Genomic DNA, 22,171 nt, shown 5'->3' with positions numbered 1-22,171 from the left:
CAGAAAGGCTGCGAAAAGCACCACAGTCAGGAAGGTGGGCTAAAGAATTGGAAGCAACATTGAGTTCTTGCAAAGCTTCTAGTTTCATGATTGGTTTAGGGATGCTCCTTATTCTGTTATTGTGAAGATCAAGTACCCTGACTTTAGGAGGTAAACATGTGAAAACAGAGTCAGTAAGCATATTTGAAGACATATTTAACACCACTATACTCCCACCCCAGGTGCAATTTCCATCATGTCTATTATAGTCCAAAGAATTCCAACTAACATCCAGTATTTCCAAAGATGTCATATTCTTAGTCATGCTACATACTTTGTAAAGGCTTTTTAATTTATTCTTTTGTAAGATAAGTGTTTCCAATCTAACTAGTTTGGAACAATCTTGAAAAACACTATCTGTGAAAACATTCTGGGTAAAGTTCAAAAACTGAAATGTGCTTGATGTCTGAGGACAAAGCATGTGTATAAAAGGTGTATCTGATAGGGTTAACATCATAATATTCATCTCAGAAAAAAATGTATATAACACTGTCTGTGAATAAATAAAAACTCTGTTTATAACATGCTCTATCTTCAATGCTTTCAGTGCAGTTTTAGAATAAGTAAAATCTTCTTCATCAATGCTTTCAATTATTGTTAAATTGTAAATATTGAGATATTCTATAGGTTTGGGCCAAAGAAATTGAAAAACTCTAACCAGGCATTTCCAAGTTGTTTCCACATGTTTGAGAGTAAAATTCAGTAAAGTTGGACCTCTAATGAGTTCTGATAGAAATTTAATTAAAACTTGACAGTTGTCATTATTCAATTTAACATTAGTCAGTTGTAAGCACCCCAAACTGTTAACCGATATGTTCACTTGGAAAGAGAATAACTGATTTGGGTGGAAAACAAGGTGAAGTGTTTCTGTATTCAGAATTTGAAGACTCTCTGTTCCACTTTCTTTTGCATTATAATTTTCTAAATCCAGAAGGATGTGACTTAGATGCAAATGAGCAATTGGTAGCAGATCTAATTGCCGTAACTTTGTAGCACTTAATCCTAAGAAACTTAGTTGTGTCAAGTTGCCAAATTCCTTACAGATGGGCAGGACATCAAAGTCATTGAAGGAGAGGTCTAAATGCTTGAGACTCGCGATAAGATGGCAAGACATCTTCTGCAACTGATTGTGAGATAAATCCAAATATTCCAAATCCTGGTTGAACTTGAAAATGCTAAAATCAAGGCACTGGAGTCTATTATGGGAAAGTTTCAAAACTTTTAGTCCCAAGAGATAGCTAATGTCAGAGATGTAAAGCTTAGAAATGTAGTTTTGAGATATATCTAAGACTTTGGTTTTTGGTGGCAGGTCTTTTGGAACAAGAGTAAGTTTCATTTTTGACATGTCTACCACAAATTCACTTTCATTAGAGAACTGGATCATGGCTCCAAGTATTAAGGTCACAATGTATACACAGCAAAAGCTTCTGATGATTGATTCTTTGTCTTTGGTCATGATGTTGAAAGGGCTATCCTCAAAAGGGTTGTTGCTTTTCTTCAGAGCATCTTGATATGTGTCCACATTCTAGAAATACAATATACATTAAGACATATAAATATTGGATGATTGCTCTCAGACCTCCACTTCCTAACACAAAATCTCAATGATCTTTTCATTCATTATCAGAGTCATTTCTGTCCACATAATTAAATGTGATATATTTCCCATTTATGCAACTTGCTGGTACCAGGGGAGACAATACAGACCCTATCATCAAAAAATTGTGGTTCTGGGTTGTGACCTGTCTAGGCATTCTCAGAGGGATCTGCTCAGGGGTGTGGCTTTGTTTCACCCTTTTCAGAACTTTCTCAGGGGTGGGGAAACCTCCTGAGTTATGTTTACTGAAAATCTTTAAGGACAAATATACTAGCCACAGGCACTGGAATGAGGAATAGCAATGTGATAAACAGCACCCACACCAAAAAGCCAGGAAAGGAAGAAGCTGGCAAAAGAGTTACATGGAAGAAAACAGTCTTTGGAAAGCTCCATGTGAACCAGGAAATCTAGAAAGCCACCCATGTCTAGAGCTGGATGCATGCTCAGAAAATATCTAAGAAAATCCTAACCTTTTCACCTCTGGCTAATCTTTGGCTCTGTGACAGCAGAAACTGAAAGCTAGGGTAGAGTTTTAAACAGCCTGGATAAACATCCAACAAATGCTTCCACACAGAGCCAATATACAAAAATCAGAAGTTTTGTTTTATTTTATCTCAAGATGTTTAAGAAATTCTCTATCAAAGCACTAGCTGGTCACTAAGTGAATGGAGCACAGAATACAATGGCCACACATAACAAAGAATATAGTCTTTACAAAATAGTTTAGAGCAGTCACTAAACAAACAGCCAACAATACCCCACAACAATCAGCCACAGCAAAATCTGGGAGACAGGAGAATCTGAGTTACCATATTATAGTATTTCCAGAGTTACCACATTATCCTATTCAAAATACCTACTTTAAACAGAGGCATACAAATAAATTAGAAAGTATTACCCATTTATAGGAGAAAAATAAAAAGAACGAAGTTAGAGAACTGACACTACCCAGGGTACCTTGGTGTCTCAGTCAGTTAAGCATCCGACTTCAGCTCAGGTCATGACCTCACAGTTCAAGTTGAGTCCCGCGTTGGGCTCTGAGCTGTCAGCACAGAGCCTGGAACCTGCTTTGGATTCTGTGTCTCCCTCTCACTCTGCCCTTTGGCACATGCCCTATCTCTCTCAAACAAAATTAACATTAAAAAAAAGAAACTGAGAAGTGACACTACCCAACTTCAAGACTTCTTATAAAGCTATAGTAATCAAGACAGTATGATACTGGTGAAAGAATGGACAGATAGATCAATGGACCAGAATGAATAACTCAGAAATAGGCCCACACAAATATAGCCAACTGGTCTTTGACAAAGAAGCAAACGCAATTCAGTAAAGAAAAGATGGTCTTTTCAACAAATGGTGCTAGAACTACTAGACATCCACATGCAAAAAAAAAAAAAAGGAAAGGAGAGGGTCTAGACACAGATGTTATACTTTTCACCAAAATTAGCCACAAATGGATCATAAACCTAAATGTAAAATGTAAAACTAGAGAATTTCTAGGGGGTAATATATGGGAAAATTTAGGTTATCCTTGGTTTGGAGATGACTTTTTAGACACAACATCAAAAGCCCAATCCATCATAGAAAACCTTGTTAAATTGGACTTCATTAAAATTAAAATCTTCTACTTTGCAAAACACACTACCAAGACAATGAAAAAACAAACCACTGGTTGGGAGGAAATAGTTACACAACACATATCTGATAAAGGACTTGTGTCCAAAATATACAATGAACTCCTAAATTCAGCAATAAGAAGATAACACAATTTAAAAATGGACAAAAGATCTGAACAGAGACCTGACTAAATAGCAAATAAGCATATGAAAAGATACTCAATATCATATGTCATCAGAGAATTGCAAATGAAAACAATGAGATACCATAACACACCTGTTAAAATGGCCCAAATCCTGAAACATTACTAAATATTGGTGAGGGTATGGAGCAACAGAGACTTTCATTCATTTTGGGAGGGAATTCAAAATAGTACAGACACTTTGGAAGACAGTCTGACAGTTTCTTACAGAGATAAATATACTTTTACTAAATGATCTGACAATCACAATCCTAGGTATTTACTCAAATGAATTGAAAATCTAGTCCACAGGAAAAGCTTGCATATAGATTATAGTAGCTTTATTCATAACTCCCCAAAACTAAAAGCAACAAGATAGCCTTCAGTGGGTTGAAAGGTAAACAAACTGTGATATATCCAAACAATGGAATGTTATTCAGTGCTGAAAAGAAATAGGTGATCAAGCCACAAAGAGTCATGGAGGAACTGGAATGCATATTTCTAAGTAAAAGAAATAAATCTGAAAAGGCTATATGCTGAATAATTCCAACTCTATGACATTCATAAAAAGGGAAAACTCAAGATAAAAAGGTCAGTGGTTTCTACAGTTTCAGAGAGGGAGGGATGAATAACCAGGGCACAGAGGACTTTTAGGGCAGTAAAACTGTTCCTTCCATATGATATTGTAGTTGTGGATATATGACCTTACACATTTTTCAAAGCCCACAGAACTATACAACACAAAGGCTGAATCCAAATGTAAATTATGAACTGTAGTTAATAATATATTATATATCACTTATATAATATACAACACTAATGCAAAATTCTGTAATAGGAAAAACTGTGTCTAGTGGAGAAGGGGTCCATGAGAACTTTCTGGACTATTTACTCAATTTTTCTGTAAAACTAAAACTGCTCTAAAAAATAGAGTCCATTAATTTAAAATAGAAGCATATAGAAATACAACAAAATTTCTGGAAATTAGTTTTGTATCTTGTGACTTTACTGAATTCATTTATCAATTCTAGTAGTTTTTTTGTTGAACTCTTTAGGGTTTTCTATGTATAGTACCATGTCATATGCAAATAGTGAAAATTATACTTCTTCCTTGCCAATTTGGATGCATTTTATTTCTTTTTCTTGTCTGATTGCTGTGACTAGGACTTCCAGTACCATGCTGAATAAAAGTGGTGACAGTGGACATCCTTCCCTTATTTCTGATTTTAGAGGAAAAGCTCTTCATTTTTCCCCATTATGATGTGAGCTGTGGGTTTTTCATATAAGGCCTTTATTATGTTGTTTTCATCATGAATGGAAGTCATACTTTGTCAATGCTTTTTCTGCATCTATTGAAATGATAATATGGTTTTATCTTTTCTCTTGTTGATGTGATGCATCATGTTGATTGGTTTGCAAATACTAAACCACCCTTAATCCCTGGAATAAACCCCATTTGATAGTGATGAATGATTTTTTCAGTGTATTATCGGATTCAGTTTGCTAGTATTTTGTTGAGGATTTTTGCATCTATGTTCATCAGAGATATTGGCTTATAGTTCTCTCTGTCTTTTTTTTTAGTGTCTTTATCTGGTTTTGATAATGGAGTAACATTGGTCACATAGAATGAATTTGGAAACTTTTCTTCCTCTTATACTTTTTAGAATAGTTTGAGAACTTTAACTATTCTAACTTTTCTTTAATGTTTGGTAGAATTAGTCTGTGAAGCCACCTGGCCTTGGACTTTTGTTTGATAGGAGTTTTTTGATTACTAATCCAATTTTATTGCTAATAATCTGTCTGTTCACATTTTCTTCTTCCTGGTTCTGTTTCAGAAGTGTACAAATGGACCTTATCTATTTCTTTTATGTTGTGCAATTGGAAATTAAGAATAACAATACCATTTATAATTGCACCCCAAATAATAAAATACTTAGGAATAAACTTAACCAAGAAGGTGAAAGATCTATACTCCAAAAACTGTAAAACACTGATGGAAGAAAGTGAAGATGACACAAAAAAATTAAAAGATATCCCATGCTTATGGATTGGAAGAATCTATATTGTTAGAATGTCCATACTACCCAAGGCAATCTACAGAGTGCCATATACCAACATCATTTTTCACAGAACTAGAACAAATAATACAAAAATTTGTATGCAACAACAAAGACCCTGAATAGCCAAAGAAGAAATCTTGAGAAAGAACAAAGCAAAGGTTTCACAGTCTTAGGTTTCAAGATACACTGCAAAGCTATAGTAACAAAAAAATGATACTGGCATAAAAATAGACACAGAGATCAATAGAGCAGAATAGAGATCCCAGAAATAAACCCACATTTACATGGCCCATTCATCTACAATAAAGGAGACAAGAATATGCAATAAGGAAAAGACAGTATCTGCAGCAAATGGTGTCAGGAAAACTGGAAAACTTCTTACACCAAACAGAAAAATAAAGTCAAGAAGGATTTGAAAAATTGGATTAAAAAAAAGGAGAAAAAGTTAATAGAAATGGTTTCTGAAGAAGCACAGGCATTGACTTACTAGACAAAGACTTTAAATCAATTGTCTTAAAAGTTAACTCTGTGGCTATGGTCTCTTTTCAGAGGTTACTTTATTCTCTTTTAAAGGGCAGTCCTTTTATCCCTCCAAAATGTTATATATCTCCCTTTGATAATCTAAAATTGTACAAAAGGGCAATCAAGGAGCTATTCCCAGAAACTACAAGCCATTCTCAAGAGTCTACACCAGTATTCTCAAGAGTCTACACCAGTATTCGGTTTGGCACTAAACTCTGCCTTCTGTTACAACCAGTGATGCTTCCCATTTATATCTTTCTCCAGTGACTAATCTTACCTAGGATTAACTTTCTAGCTCTTTTCTGAAAATCTGACACATGTAAAATGTCCACTGTATTACCAAAAAACATTACTTTTGGGTAAAAATGACTCTTGAATGGTAAATTGTATCCATGTTAAAAGGACTGTGTATGAACTATAAGTACAAAAGTAGGAAGCCTGTGTTATATTTCCTCTCCTATATCTCTCTGAGAAAATGGATCAAGTGTGGCCTATTGGGGCTGTGAGTCTGAATGATTAGGTGAGCCTGAGAAAAACTCGTGGTGGTCATTGTGAAGCCATGCCCACCGTTGCCTAGACTTTCAGATCCTCAACTCAGTTTGGTCAAGGCAACATGAGATAACAGGAATGGAGAGGAAAGCCAATCCACCTGTGGCTTGATGGCTAAATCTCTGTGGCACATGACAGGATAAATCCTTTTGTGAGGGTGAAGATTGGAATAAGGCCAAGTTTGTGTCACAAGGAAGAACCATCTACTCCCTCTACCTCCATGAATTCGACCTCACCAAAACAAGTTGTGGCTGAGCTGGCAGAGATGATACCACTGTTCATTGAGCCATTTGAGAAGATATGATTAATACAGTCCAAACTGGGCATTCCTGACTGGTGGAGGGGTGGAAGCAGGCACACCAGTCCACAGATCCCATGCTTGTGACTGAGCCAAAGGAGTGGGGCTATAATTGTGCAAAAGGGCAAGCAGGAAGCTAGTCTCAGAAACTAAGACATACACTCAGAAGTCTATATTATTCCAGCTCTGATCTGCACAGAAAAGAATTTATGAGACTCTACGGGAACAAAAGATAGCAGACAGATGGGGCTCCACAGCTGCCTAACTCCCAAAACAGTATCCTAAAAGCAGCAATGGCAGCTGTGATGGCCCCTGGGCAGCAACCTGCATGTACACTGGAGTGCCCACAACCACACCTGCCTAGGAATCACCTACAAGTAAATATTAAAAGTACTCTTATAGACCAGGGAGAGGTAGACGAGATAAAATATATACTCTACTCTTTGTGTTCATAGAAAGGTTTTTATTAAGTCACAAGATCTCATTCTTTGACACAATTCACATAAAAATGGGTATATGTTTTTCCAACTAACATTAGATCAAAAGCAATAAATTGAGAGAGACAGGATTTGGCATTTGATAATGTGAAACCATCAAGTTCCTACAGCGGACACACTGATAAAACAGGAAAAGATAGAGAAATATTAAAAAGTATAATGAAGAAGTCAGAAGGCATGTAAATTTGAAGATGCTGTATATAAGAGAAAACAGCTTTTCCAGAGCCCAGAAAGTCTCATTATACCATGACAAACTATAGACAATGATATTCATGACACTGATGCTGAGTGAATGAGAAAAGATAAACCTGTCTGAAGGGTGGAGGCAGGTGCTTGAACCCACAGACCCCATACCTGCAACTGGTACAAAAAGTTGGAATGTGAGGCACACTCTACCCCATTCAGGAGCTGATCTGCACAAGTAAACATCTGGAAGCTCCCCAGAGACAAGAGCAGACAACAACATTTCTTAAATAGGGCCTTGTGTAGCAGGAATAATTGAAAGCAGAGTTTGATTACTTGTTTGGTTTTATTAACAAAAGTATCCACTGTTCATCATCTAAGGGTATATTGGAAATAGTAAAATAGTTCAGAGATAATCAGGGTTTCAATTAGCCATTCTTTAAAAATGTAAAACTCTTCTGGATTGGAGAATTTCATTACAAAACGACATACGGTTAAAAGTCCCTCACTTCTTCCTTCTAGAACCTTTCCCAATTGCCAGCAAAACACCCATGGAAACACAGAAACTTTTAAAGACTCAGCTTGCCACCAAAAACAAAGAAAGGTAGAACATTAACAGAGGGATCCAAAAGCATCTACACTTATGAGAGGTATCAGGAAAATATTAAGGAAAACATGGCATACACTAGATTTGTCTGAGGAAAATAGACTCTCTGACAAAGGGTGGGAAGAAATTTTATTCCTCTTGCTGTTTCCATATCTCTGTTTAAAAATGTATGATCTTTCATGTAGAGAGTCTAAAAGACTTCATTAAAAAACAAAAAAACCTCTTAGAACTATTACATTCAGTAAAGTTGCAGGATACAAAACCAACATACAAACAGTTGCCTATCTATGCATTAACAACAAACTATCTGAAAAAGAAAGACAACAATCGCATTTAGAAATGCATCAAAAAGAATAAAATACCTAGTAATAATTTTAACCAAGGAGGCGAAAAACCTGTATACTGAAAACTATAAAACTTTGATAAAAGAAGCTGAAGAAGATACAAATAAATAAAAAGATATCCCATATTCATGGATCAGAATTGTTAAATTCTTAAAATTGCTAAATTGTTAAAATGTCCACACTACTCAAAGCCATCTAGAGATTCGGTGCAATCTCCATTAAAATTCCAATGGCATTTTTGACGAAAGTAGAAAAAAATTCCAAAATTCATATGAAATTACAAAAGACTCCAACTAGACAGAGGAATCCTAAGACGGAACAAAGCTACAGGCATCACACTTCCTGATTTCAAACTATACTACAAAGCCATACTAATCAAAACAGTATAGGATTATATATTATTAGCATAAAAACAGACACATAGTATGAAAAAGAATCAAGAGCCTAGAAACAAACCCATGCATATACAGTCAACTAATATTAGAAAAGGGAGTTAAAATACTTGATAAGGAAATTGTAGTCTCTTCAGTGAATGATGTTAGGAAAACTGGATATGCACATGTAATAGAAGTGGACCCCTATCTTACTCCACCTACAAAAAAATTACTCCAAGTGGATTAAAGACTTAGCTATAAGACCTGAAATCATAAAACTCCTAGATGGAAACATGGAGGGACATACCCCTAACATTTGCCTTGGCAATAATTTTTTGGATCTGACACCAAAAACATAGGCAACAAAAACAAAAAGAAACAAATGAGACTACATCAAACTAAAAAGCATCTACACATCAAAAGAAACAAGCAACAAAACACAAAATAAACCAACAAAATGGAAGACAATATTTATAAGCATATTATCTGATAAAGGATTAATATCCAAAATATATAAGGAACTCCTATAACTCAATAGCTAATAATAATAATAAATTTTTAAAAATATTTCATTAAAAATGGACAGAAGACCTGAATAGACATTTTTCTAAAGAAGATATACAAACAGCCAACTAGTATATCAGAAGATGCTAATGTCACTCATCATCAGGAAAATGAAAATCAAAACCACAAGAACTATCACCTCACACTTGTTTGAACAGATATTTGTCAAAAAGACAAAAGATAACCTGCGGTGACAAAGATATTGAGAAAAGGGACCCCTTGTGAGCCATTGGTGGGAATGTAAACTGGTGTAGCCGTTGTGGAAAACAGTAAGGAGTTTCCTCAAAAAATTAAAAATAGAATTGCCATATGATCTAGCAATCCCATTTCTGGGCATATATCTGAAGGCAATGAAATCACTGTTTCAAAAATCATGCATCCCATACACATTGCAGCATCATTCACAATAGCCAAAGCATGGAAACAACATAGGCATCCACTGACAGATGAACAGGTAAAGAAAATGTGAGATATTTAGAGAGAGATAGAGATAATGGAATATTATTTAGCCATTAAAATAAGGATATTCTGCCATTTGTGACAACATGGAGAGACCTTAAGGGCATTAGGCTAAGTGAAATAAAGTCAGAGAAAAATAAATACTGTAGGATCTCACTTGTATGTAGAATCTAAAAAAGCCAAACAGATAGAAACGGAAAGTAGATAGGGGTTCCCAAGGTCTGGGAGACAGGGGAAATGAGATGCTGGTCAAAGGGTACAAACTTCCAGATATAAGATGAATGAGTTCTGAGGATCTAATGTGCAGCCTGGTGACTATAGTTAACAGTTGTGTATTATATACTTGGGAGTTTCTAAAAGAGTAGATTGTTATAACCAAAAATTAAAGATTATTATGTGAGGTGATGGATGTGTTAACTAACATTATTTTGGTGACCATTTTGTGCTATATATCTATATCTATATCTTCATATATATGTATATATGATTATCACATCGTATGCCTTAAATTTATAGTGTTATGTATTATCTATATCTCAATAAAACTGGGTGAAGAAAGAAGTAGGGAGGAACTTGAGGATGCATACTACATTCTGAGATGTGTAAGTCATACAATACTTGTAAAGGGGTAAAAGATAAGAACAGTAGGGGGCTGTATTCATCAGGAATTAAAGTTTGTATATACAATACTCCATTAGGTCAAAGTATCAGACAATTGGGAAATGAGGATAAAAGAGACTACTACTTCATACTGGTTAAAACAAAAAGCCCACAGTGAAAATATAACAGATAAGAACAATTTCACAGTAAATAACTGCATCAAAATTTACAAAGTAAAAATGCTAAAAACACAAGATGTTGATAGTGAAAACAGTGCATTTCTTTGGGTTACAATTAGATCAAACAGCATAAGATAAACATAGGAGGATTTGAATAAAATAATTAATAAAGGATTTAATAGAGACTTCTACCCTATTAAAAAAAAGAATATTATATATCTAAATCCCCAGGTTTCATGGAGCATTTAATAATATTGATTCTTAAGTCAAATAAGTTTTTTTAATAAATACCCCAAAGCAGAAATTGTCAGTCATATTTTTGGCTAAAAAATAAACTTTTTAAAAGTTTATTTATTTATTTTTGAGAGAGAGACAGAGAGAGAGAGAGCAGGGGACGGGCAGAGAGAGAGGGAGAGAGAGAGAATCTCAAAGTCTCCACACTGTCTGCACAGAGCCCCATATGGGGCTAGAACTCACAAACCATGAGATCATACGTGAGACAAAACCAAGCATTGGACACTTAACTGACTGAGCCACCCAGGCACCCCCAAAATAAACCTTTTAAACCACTTTTTAAAACATCCTGAACATTTTCTGGATCAAAAAAATTACTTTTTCAATTGCAAACATTAAAAATTATGAGTCAACAGGGTGATATACATATATTCTTATCTCCTCTTGCTCTAAATCCCCAGAATGATGGCTGAGAAAATACACATGCACAGGAAGAAAAGAAAGGAAGAAAAGTCTTTAGGGGACCTGAAACCAAGAAAAGCCTCTGATAACCACAAGTAAATTGGACAATGGATGATAGAGTAAAAGCTTCCAAAACATATATTGACCCCCTAATCCCAGAACTTGTGACTATTCTATTACATGGAAAAGGGGAATTCAAGTTGAAGATTGAATTAAATTTATTAATCTGCTGACCTTAAAATAAGAGGGTTATCCTGGATTATTCAAGTGGCATCAATGTAGTCACAAGGGTCCTTAAAAACTGAACAGGGATGCAGAAGAAGAGGTCAGAGTGATACGACGTACGAAGGACTTGAGTTGCCTTGAGGAAGATGCCATGAGCCAAGAAATGCAGACAGCATTCAGAAACTCAGAAAGGGAAACAAATAGAGCCTTCTAGAGCCTCCAGAAGAAATGTAATCTTGTCAACACCTTATATAAGCCCAAAAAGACTTATGTTGGAGTACTAACTTACAAAGCTGTAAGATAATTAATGTGCTTTTTAAGCCACTACGTTTGTGGTAATTTGCTATAGCAGCAATATATAATTAATACATACTACTTTGGCCCACCCTCCTGATAAATAGGCTGTGTAAACAGATCAACAAGCAGTTTGATATGGAGCCTCAACCACATTTTGGGGTGCACAATCAAAAAGCACGGCACTTCAAAGCAAATATCATATTAGAAAGGAACCAAACTCAAGATATAGGAGAGATTAATACCCAAGGAAACAGATAAAAGAGCAGAATAGCCATTGATAATAGATATCCTCAGAGAGAGATAAGAATTCTTAAAAAGGAATGAAGTAGGAATCATGGAAATTAAAACTTAATAATTAAAATGGAAAACTCGGGGCGCCTGGGTGGCTCAGTCGGTTAGGCCTCCGACTTCGGCTCAGGTCAGATCTCACGTTTGTGGGTTCGAGCCCCGCGTCAGGCTCTGTGCTAACAGCTAGCTCAGAACCTGGAGCCTGTTTCCAGTTCTGTGTCTCCTTCTCTCTCTGCACCTCCTCCTCTCATGCTCTGTCTCTCTCTGTATCAAAAATAAATAAAACATTAAAAAAAATTAAAATGGAAAACTCATTATATGAATTTAATTGCAGAGTGGCAATGCTGATGTGAGAATTAGTGAGATAGAAGACCAAGAAGAGGAATTTTCCCAGAACACAGCACAAGAAGCATAAGAGATGGAACCTGAAAGCAATACTAAAAGACATGGAAGACAGACCATCTGCATTACCAGAGGATAGAGTATCCTCTGAAAAATAAACTGATAACTTTATCACCCCATCCACAAAAAAGCAATAATAGGGATGCTAGAAGGAATATTTTGCGAAGAAAGTAGGAAAATTTTTTGCTAAATTCTAATAAGTATCGATGACAAAAATTTTAATAACAATCTGGAACTAAAATTGCCAACAATTGCAAAGGAATTAGTAGACAGTGGGGGAGAGGGAGAGAGTGAACTAAAAGAATGTTATGATCCTTGCCTGACTGAGGAGAATCTATAGATAGAGACCAGTTAATTCAAGAAAATATAAGTTTAAATATGTATATTATAAAATTAAGACTAATTACTAGAAAATACAAAAAGAAGAGGTAAACTCCAATCATTTGAGGTTGGGGGGAAGGTTAGAATGAAAAAACCCTAATCCATCTAGCTCTGTACTGAAGGAATAGCACATTATGACTAATTGGTATGTTCCTAATACTGTAAGAATGGCTTATTATTTAAAAAATCTATGATAAAATACATCAGTAGATAAAAGGAGAAGAACAAATGAGCATCTCCATTGATGTTAAAAATTCATTTGTTAAATTTAGCATTCATCTTTAACCAAATACACAACTTTAATTAAAGTAAACTGAAAAGATACTTTGAGGGGTGCCTGGTGGTCAGTGGGTTAAGCGTCTGACTTTAGCTCAGATCATGATCTCGAGGTTCATGAGTTCAAGCGCTGCCTTGGGCTCTGTGCTGACATCTCAGAACCTGGATTCTGCTTTGGATTCTGTGTCCCTTCTCTCTCCCTGTCTCTCCCCTGCTCACGTTAGGTCTCTCTCTCAAAAATAAACATTAAAAAAAATTTAAAAAGAAAAAAAGGGGGGCACCTGGGTGGCTAAGTCAGTTAAGCATCCAACTTTGGCTCAGGTCATGATTTCGGAGTTCATGAATTCAAGCCCCACATAGGGTTCTGTGCTGATAGCTCAAAGCCTGGAACCTGCTTGGGATTTTGTGTTTCCCTCACTCTCTGCCCCTCCCCCACTCACGCTCTGTCCTCTCTCTCCCTCTCTCTCTCTCAAAAATAGACATTAAAAAAAAAAAAAAGATACTTTGAAAACTTGATGGAAAATATACTCAGGATCTAACTTAAAAGCATCTCTGTTACATTCAGTGTCAAAGATGTCCACTGTTATTTAACTCTGTTCTAGAAGTTCTAGCTATTGCAATTAAGGTGAGGGGGGGAATGAGAGACAGAAATGTGGAATGCAGAAAATAAAAATATCACTTTTTTGGATTATATGACTGTTAGTGTATATAATCTAAGGGAAGTAATGTTAAAACTGTTAGAACCAGTAAAAGAGTATGATCAGGCAGCCAGTACAAAATAAATTATTTTTTGAAAAAGAAATCTAATTGTCTAAAAATAGTGGGTTGTCAAATAAGTTATGACTATCTCCATATAACTAAATATGGCTATGGGGCCTTTAAAGATAATGAAAATCTAATTCCATGGGAAATTGCTTACTATCTTTATGTAAGCAACATAAAGTTTATTTTTTAACTGTGTAGCAATAACATGTAGAGATATATGTGGGAAAATTAAGATACATATCAAGATATTAGTAGTAATTATCTCTACATGATAAGATTATTAGGAAAGTTTATTTTCCTCTTAGCTATTACCTGTATTTTTCAATTTTTCAACAATCAAAATCAGGAAGAAAATATAATTTGCTCAGAAAATTTATCAAAAATTTCAAAATCAATAGTTAATAATATGAATTATACCCAGTCTCACAAAAAATAAAAATGCACTCTGTTTATTGCAGCATTATTTACAAAAGCCAAGATATAGAAGCAACTCAAGTGTCCAACTATAGATGATGGATAAAGAAGATGTGGTACATCTACACAATGGAATGTGACTCAACCATAATGCTTACTTGCCATTTACAACAACACGAATGGACCTATGATGCTAAATGAAGTAAGTCAGACAGAGAAAGACACATATCATATGATTTCACTCATATGTGGACTCTAAAAAACAAAACAAATGAATAAACAAAAAAGCAGAAAACAGACCCATAAATTCAGAGAACAAACTGATGGTTACCAGAGAGGAGAGGCTGGGAAGACGGGCAAAACGGGTCACGTGGAGTGGGAGGTAAAGTCTTCCAGTTATGGAATGAATCAGTCAAGGTGATAACAGGTACAGCTTAGAAAATATAGTCAATGTTATTATAATAGGGTTTCATGGTGACAGATGGTAACTACACTTACAGTGAGTATAGGGTAACACTTAGATTTGCTGAGTCACTATGTTGTACACCTAAAACTAATGTAACACTGAATATCAACTATACTTCAATGTTAAAAATGCACATTAGTGCTTGCTTCGGGTATATATACTGAAAAATGCACATTAAAGCAAAATAGGCCATAACATCTAGATGAATCATGATCTTGGATTGCATATCAGTTTAGACAGACCCAGCAAAGAAGCTACTTGAGTAACAAGGGGAGAAAGGATTTTAAGAAAGACCCAGTATTAGATTCTATTAAAAAATAATAAATGTTAATTTTTTATAATGTTCTTTGGCCATGTAGGAAAATGTACTTATTTTAGAGATATAAAATGAAGCATTTACAGATGGAATGTTAGGATGTCTGTAATTTAAGATTTTAACCATAAAAAGATATAATGAATCAAATGGGAATTTTTATTTCTTAAAGATGAAAAAAAGAGGTGTTATCATTTTACCTGCCCAACTGGAAATATTCAAAAATATAACAGCCAGTTGGCAGGTGGGACTAAAATAAGAACTCTTGTTTACTAGCAGAACTGAAAAATTAGTACAACCCTTCTGAAGGGTAATTTGGTCACATATATAAATTCCTTAAAAACATGCTTACCCTTATTTTAGCAATGCCACTTTTCAGAATTCTCTTCTAAAGGAATTATCAGAAATATACCTAAAGACATTGCTGTGAAAATGCTCCTGGCATGATGAGAAGTTGAAAAAAATGATAATGTCTAGAGCAGAAAATGATTTATTCAATTATTACAACATGAGATATAGTTTGCAGCCTCAAATATTGCACTTTTGAAGTAATATGTCATATAAATATAATTTCCATTTTTATTTATTTTAAATATAAATTATAAATAATATAATGTTAAGTGAATAAGAGAATACAAAATTGTACATGTAGGAGGATCTAATTTTATAAAATGTGATTAAAACCTGACAAAATACACAAAGCCTAGGGAAAAAGAGAATGGGAAGAAATACATCAGATGCTAACAGTCATTATCTCTGGATCTCTGAATCATAGCTACATCTAAATTTTCTTTCTTATACTTTGTATATATTTGCAAACATTTTCATTTTGAACTTTGTTAGCTCAAAAGATTTGTCTCAAAATACAGCTAATGTTAAAATACTTTATATGTAAAGAAGCGTGCTTGGGGCACCTGGGTCGCTCAGCCGGTTGAGCATCCGACTTCAGCTCGGGTCATGATCTCAGTTTGTGAGTTCAAGCCCCACGTCAAGCCCCAAACACAAATATTCCTCCAAAGGCAGCGGTTCCTTGTGTACACACTTAGCACACCAGCCAGGAGTCTTTCTATTTATGAAAATTAAAGCAGAGCGGAGAAAAGGGAGCAGAAGTTCAGAGAGTTCATCATTTGCTTTAAAAGGAAGTAAAAAGAGATAAAAGGTAAAAGTTTTTCTTTCTTTAATGCATCAAATAAAAAGGGAGAGAAAAAGACGCAAGAAGCTCTGTTTCAAGGGGTGGGAAACTACTGTGGATAGGATCTATGAAAATTAAGACTACGAAAAAGACAAGATGAAAAAATATTAAGTGAGGGTAAGTGTGAGTCCACAGTCAAGTTAGCAAATACGCAAGAAAGACACTGCTTCATTTGTCAACGTTGAGGTAAGAGACCTGAAAGAAATCGGGGCTGGCCACGTCCTTGCCACTTCCTCCATTTAATAAATGTTTATTCAGAGCGTACTATGTGCCAGCACTGTACCACGGGGCAGGAGCCAGCGATAGAAATATGAACAGCACTGCTTTCAAAACGCTTCTACATTAGTGACAGAGACCAAGGAACAATTACTGCACCTTGTGACAGGAGAGATCAAATGCCCATGCCTAGTATGAAAATACATAAATTGTGGAGCGGCAGAAACTGCTGTACATGTTGCTGAAAGCGAGCAAGGGAGGTAAGAGAAATGTAGACGAAAACAGAAGAAATAATACCCTGTTTTTTCCTGAACTGTGGCTTCAGTGCTAGTGATTTTTATATCTTTTCAAGGCAGCCATAAATATACCCTACTTTTTATCCACCTTGTAAACTCCAAGGACGTTTACAACGTTTTTAAAAAGACACCTAAAAAAATTTCAAAGAAACATTTTTTTATTACCTGTTTCCTATGTAATCGTTGGCATTTTCCTGCATATTTGAAGTAACTATGCCACAAATTGAAAAAGCCATGAAAGCCTTCTTACTTACCAAGGTGTTTCCTTCTCAGAAGAAGAGAAAGTAACTTCGAAGTGCTGGGGAAGATAAAATGCTTGACAAACTGCACGTCCTTCGTGGAAGTAGAGCAGGACCATAGAATCGGCTTTCTGCCATCTGTTGGACCTTCCTGGAATTACTCCCCAGACAGGAATTTCCCTTTCCAAAGTCACATGAAAATATGTGGGTCAGCAGGCTTTTTTGAGCTACAAACTAAAACGGTAATCCAATTTTTAAATTCATAGGAGCCGTGTGGCTTAGGACAATTTCAGTGTGAAGAAAAAGTGCTTTTTCTAAGGTAATGTTTATGTGCAAAGTTTGCAGCCAAAACGTTAAATTGTCAACCAGAGGAGAAAGTTAATGAACATTGCCTGTTTTCTGTTATCAGGATACTTCACATTTCCAAAATTACTGTTAAGCAGTTTCGGAGCACTGTTTTAGCTGGAAGAGATACTCTAAAGCAGAAGTAGCTTAGGTCCAAGACTTGCTTTTTAAAAAAAAGTAACTTTCAAGGGAAGTTTAGTAGTTGATACATATATAGCCACATCCAGGGGAAGTTATGAACCCGTTTGTCCACATTCTGACCACATTTGTAGTATTATTTTTTAAAGTTTATTTACTTTGAGGGCAAGAGAGAGAGAGAAAATGGGAGAGAAGCAGAGAAGGAGTGAGAGGGAGAGCGAGAGCCTGACATGGGATTCAAACTCACAAACTGTGAGATCATGACCGGAGCTGAAGTCAAGAGTCAGATGCTTAACTGACTGAGCCACCCATGCGCCCCCAACATTTGGTATTATTAAAGGCATTACTTCTTAATTCTAGAATAATAAATACCACTGAGATGCTGCAGGAGTAAAAATCAATTTTCTAAAGGCCATTTAGAATAGTTTTAGAACAATCAACCAAGGTTAATGCAAAAAGAAGATGTCTGGCTAACCAGATACTTCAGGCAGCCAGGAGATCCAATTCCCGAGACTTTCCACTTAATCAAGACTCTGGAAAGAAGTAAACATATGAGTTAAATAATCATTCTATAATCACTGCCTGGCATTATTTCATCTCTATAAAAACAAGTTAAGGTCCTACAATCTGGTGGATAACAAAGTGAGACATTTGGATAAGAACCACTTCTGCTTTCAGGAGGAAGGCAAGGCTAGCTTCTTACTATTCATTCTTAGTCATCAAACATGACGGGAAGTCTTCTCAGGTCTGGGGAGCGTCAGGAAGGAGCCGATGGGTCTCTGAGGGACCAGCCCAAGGAAACAGCCCGGGAGGAGAGGGTATCAGTGACACTGGGAAACCAGCTTTGTGCAACAGGCAGAGGAGAAAGGGGCCAGCTGGGGTTTGAAGGGAGTTTCAAGCAACATGGGACTAAAACCTTGAAGAAAATATGCACACAAATTTACACACACAACACACGGGTGCACACACAGACACATCGCTGCAGATTTGGTCACATTGCACAATGACTTAACGAACCCTCATTAGGACATTTCATAATGCTGCTTTTTGGAAACAAGGACACTATCCTTGTTGAGGCGGTTATAATTCTGAGAAATGTCTCTAAGGAGACGACAAAACCCACAGAAGTCAGGTAATACAGGAGACAGGGCGGCAGAGGAACAGAATGTACTGGGCTGAACTCACAACGCCAACTACTAGCCGTGTGGTCTTGGGCAAATTACTTAATCTCACAAAGACTCCACTTATTTATCCAAAATGGGAGTAATATAAAGTGGCTGAAACAGTGAACACAGAAGAGAAGTTATTACACTAAGTAGCTTTGGAATTCTATACAAGCCTTACATTTTTACTTGTTGAGGGGAAATAAACTTCAGGATATACTACTAAGTGAAGAAAAGCAAGGTGCAGACGTGTATGGAAAGTGTGATATCATTTTCATAAAATCTGGTCTACTGACTTAGGTTATCTCCTTGCCAGGCGTTGTTCTGAGTGCTTTACAAATATTAACTCGCTTAGCCCTCATGAAGACGCTGTAAGGACTGTCTTATCCTCACTTAAACCGGGGGAGGAGGGGCAATCAGGCAACTGTCCCAAGTTGTGCGTGCTGGTCAGGGCTGGGGCCGGGGTTTGAACCCAGATGCAGTCCCCCCCCAGCCTCCGTGCGCCTCAGCACCACCCTGGGTGGCGTCCCAAGATACCACCTGTCCTGAAGAGACATCCAGAGGAGGGACAGAGAGAGGAGCAGGCTAGAAAACGGGCAGAGATTGGAGTTTTGCATTAGAAACCAGCACCCCTGTCGACACCTTGATTTTTGGACTTCTGGCCTCCAGAACTGGGAGAGAATGAGTCTCTGTTTTCAGCCACCCAGCTTTGTGGGAATTCGTTATGACAGCCACCAGAAACTAACACAAGGATCTACATACCTATGCTAATATAGGCATAAAAATATTTTTTTTCTGAGAGGATATTTAAGAAATTGTGACCTTTGAGCAGAAGAACCAAGAGAGAGAGGGCTTTTTATTCACCATTTTATGCTCTTTTGTCCCTTTTGAATTTTTTTTACTAAGTATATGCATTAGTTTTATTTTTTTAAATAAAAGTGTCATAGTGGAATAGGTAAAATAACAGGCTAAGAATGGCAAATATACTATCCCAATACAGAGAGAAGCAAAACATTATGTCGATGATTTTTACTTTTAAACAACTGCCTTTCCTTTCACTGGAAAAACCAATCAACAAATACTTGTTTCTACCAACAACTTAATTCTTTTAAATTTTTTATTATTTATTTTTGAGAGAGAGAGAGAGAGACAGTATGAGAAGGAGAGGGTCAGAGAGAGAGGGAGACACAGAATCCAAAGACAGGCTCCAGGCTCTGAGCTAGCTGTCAGCACAGAGCCTGACGCAGGGCTCGAACCCACGAACCGAGAGATCATGAACTGAGCCGAAGTCAGACACTTAAATAACTGAGCCACCCAGGTGCTCCACTTAAAATTTTTTTAAATGTGTATCTATTTTTGAGAGAGAGAGTGAGAGATAGAGTGCATGTGCACCACACGTGGCGGCGGGGCACAGAGAGCAGGGGACACATCATTTGAAGTGGGCTCTGTGCTGACGGCTGTCTGCCTGAGGCGGGGCTCAAACTCACGAACCACAAGATCATGACCTGAGCTGAAGTCAGACACCTGACTGACTGAGCCACCCAGGCGCCAACATCCTTAAACCATCAACAGCTTTAAAAACAAGTTATATGAAAATTATATCATAAAATATACAAACCACTAAAAATAAAATTGATAAGTTAAATATTAGTATTAAAATCCAAATAGGCTGAATTTATAAAAAAGACAAGTCACATTCTAGGAACATTATTTGCAAAAGGATTAATATCCAAAATATATAAGGAATTCTTACAAACCAAGAGGAAAATGAAGTAATAAACGCAATGGTGGGAAATTTGCAAAGATATAAAGAGATAACAGGAAAGTAAAAAGAAATAGATCAAACCTATGGTAAGGAAGGCATCTTTATTAGAATATGGAAAAGTACAAAACAAGACAACCAGGAGACACCAGTGTATACACCTTGGGTGGACAAAAATTAAAACATCTAATACGAAACATTCGTCAGCACATGAGGAAACAGGAATTCTCATACATGTTCAGTGAGCAGGGGTGAGTCGGAGAGAGAGGGAGACATAGAATCCAAAGCAGGCTCCAGGCTCTGAGCTGTCAGCACAGAGCCCCATGCAGGGCTCAGACTCACAAACCATAAGATCATGACCTGAGCCAAAGTTGACACAACCAACTGAGCCACCCAGGGGTCCCAGTAAATGTCATTCTAAACACATTGCCCTCTAGTGGTCCCTCTTTTCCTCAACTGTACTCCTCACACCTCAGGGCCTGGAAATGACGTAGGTGTCCTTGACTCTCACTGCTACTCCCAGATCAGCCTTTGAAACCTACCCCTCCTGGCCCTTCATTCCTTCATTCACTGAGTATTCCAGCACTGCTCTGTCCAAGTACAACACCACCCCTGCCATAATTCTAGTGATTTCAATAGCTATGTAGAGATACTTTCATTCCGCCCCCCTTCTTAGTTCTTTGATATTTTCTCCACCAATGATCTTATACTGCAACCTACCTCGGCCGTGCATTCCTTCATTATAGCCTAGAAATTATTGCCAGTGGCCGTACCCTCTCTATAATCTTGATAGCCAGTGACCCACTCTCCAGCTACGACCTCCAATTCTCTCCCTCTGCTGCCAACAATTCCTCAGCCCTGCTGCACCGGACCGAAACCTCAAGATCCGTCCTTTTAATGATCCCTCTGCATTCACCCTCATCTACCTTACTCCACTCTCCTTTACCCAGGTTAAATCCAACTCACCGCTGGACTACTGAGCAGCTCAGTGCAGTTAGAGAAAATACCCACGCTGACTGTTTTACTTGAAATTCATGACTGGATCCCAACCTCAAGAGGGAGCAGCAATCCTACTACCCTATCTAGCCCCCTTTCTGAGTCCGTTCACTCTCTGTCTTATATCTCCTTCCCTCTCTCATGCTGCCAATAGCCCCCTTCCTTCCTCTCCTTCAGCTGACGATGCTTCATTTTTCATGCAGAAAAGCAAAGGATCCAGAAGAGCATTCCGTCCACTCACAGAAATCACTCTTTCACTCTTGCAATGATCTTCTCTCTACTACATCATCATTTTTTCTTCTCTAATGTATGGTTCTAATTAGCAAATAACGCTACAACTTCTCTCATATCTGAACCCTCAATCTCTTCATCTTTGCTCCCCTTTACACCAGAACTCCTTGAAAGAGTTGTTTTACTCACTGTCTCTAAATAATCTCCTTCCGTTCTCTCAAACCTACTCCAATCAGGTTTCTTTCTCTACCACCCCAGAGAAATCATTCTTGTTAAGGCCACCAAGGACATCCACATTGTCAAATCTAATGGAAAATTCTAGTTTTCATCAGAACTATCAGCAGTACTTAACACAGTTAAAAGATCTTGAAAAGTTTTCTTATCTGCCTTCCGGGACCCC

The 22,171-nt window shown here is 36.9% G+C and overlaps 1 protein-coding gene across 1 annotated transcript; it reads right to left on the bottom strand.

Annotated features, from left to right (window-relative positions):
- Positions 1–7: 7 nt before the first annotated feature.
- TLR6 (toll like receptor 6) lies at positions 8–17,125 on the bottom strand (the record flags this gene model as incomplete). Its single annotated transcript, XM_029932269.1, has 2 exons — positions 17,063–17,125; positions 8–1,564 (listed from the first exon to the last, which is right to left on the bottom strand). A coding segment is annotated over exon 2 (1,488 nt), but the record flags the coding sequence as incomplete, so codon positions are not given.
- Positions 17,126–22,171: the final 5,046 nt, after the last annotated feature.

The sequence above is a fragment of the Suricata suricatta genome, chromosome 1, assembly GCF_006229205.1.
Source record: "Suricata suricatta isolate VVHF042 chromosome 1, meerkat_22Aug2017_6uvM2_HiC, whole genome shotgun sequence".
Classification (NCBI taxonomy): Eukaryota; Metazoa; Chordata; class Mammalia; order Carnivora; family Herpestidae; genus Suricata; species Suricata suricatta.
The sequence above is the reverse complement of the archived record's forward strand: the minus strand, read 5'-3'. Positions and strand labels throughout refer to the sequence as shown.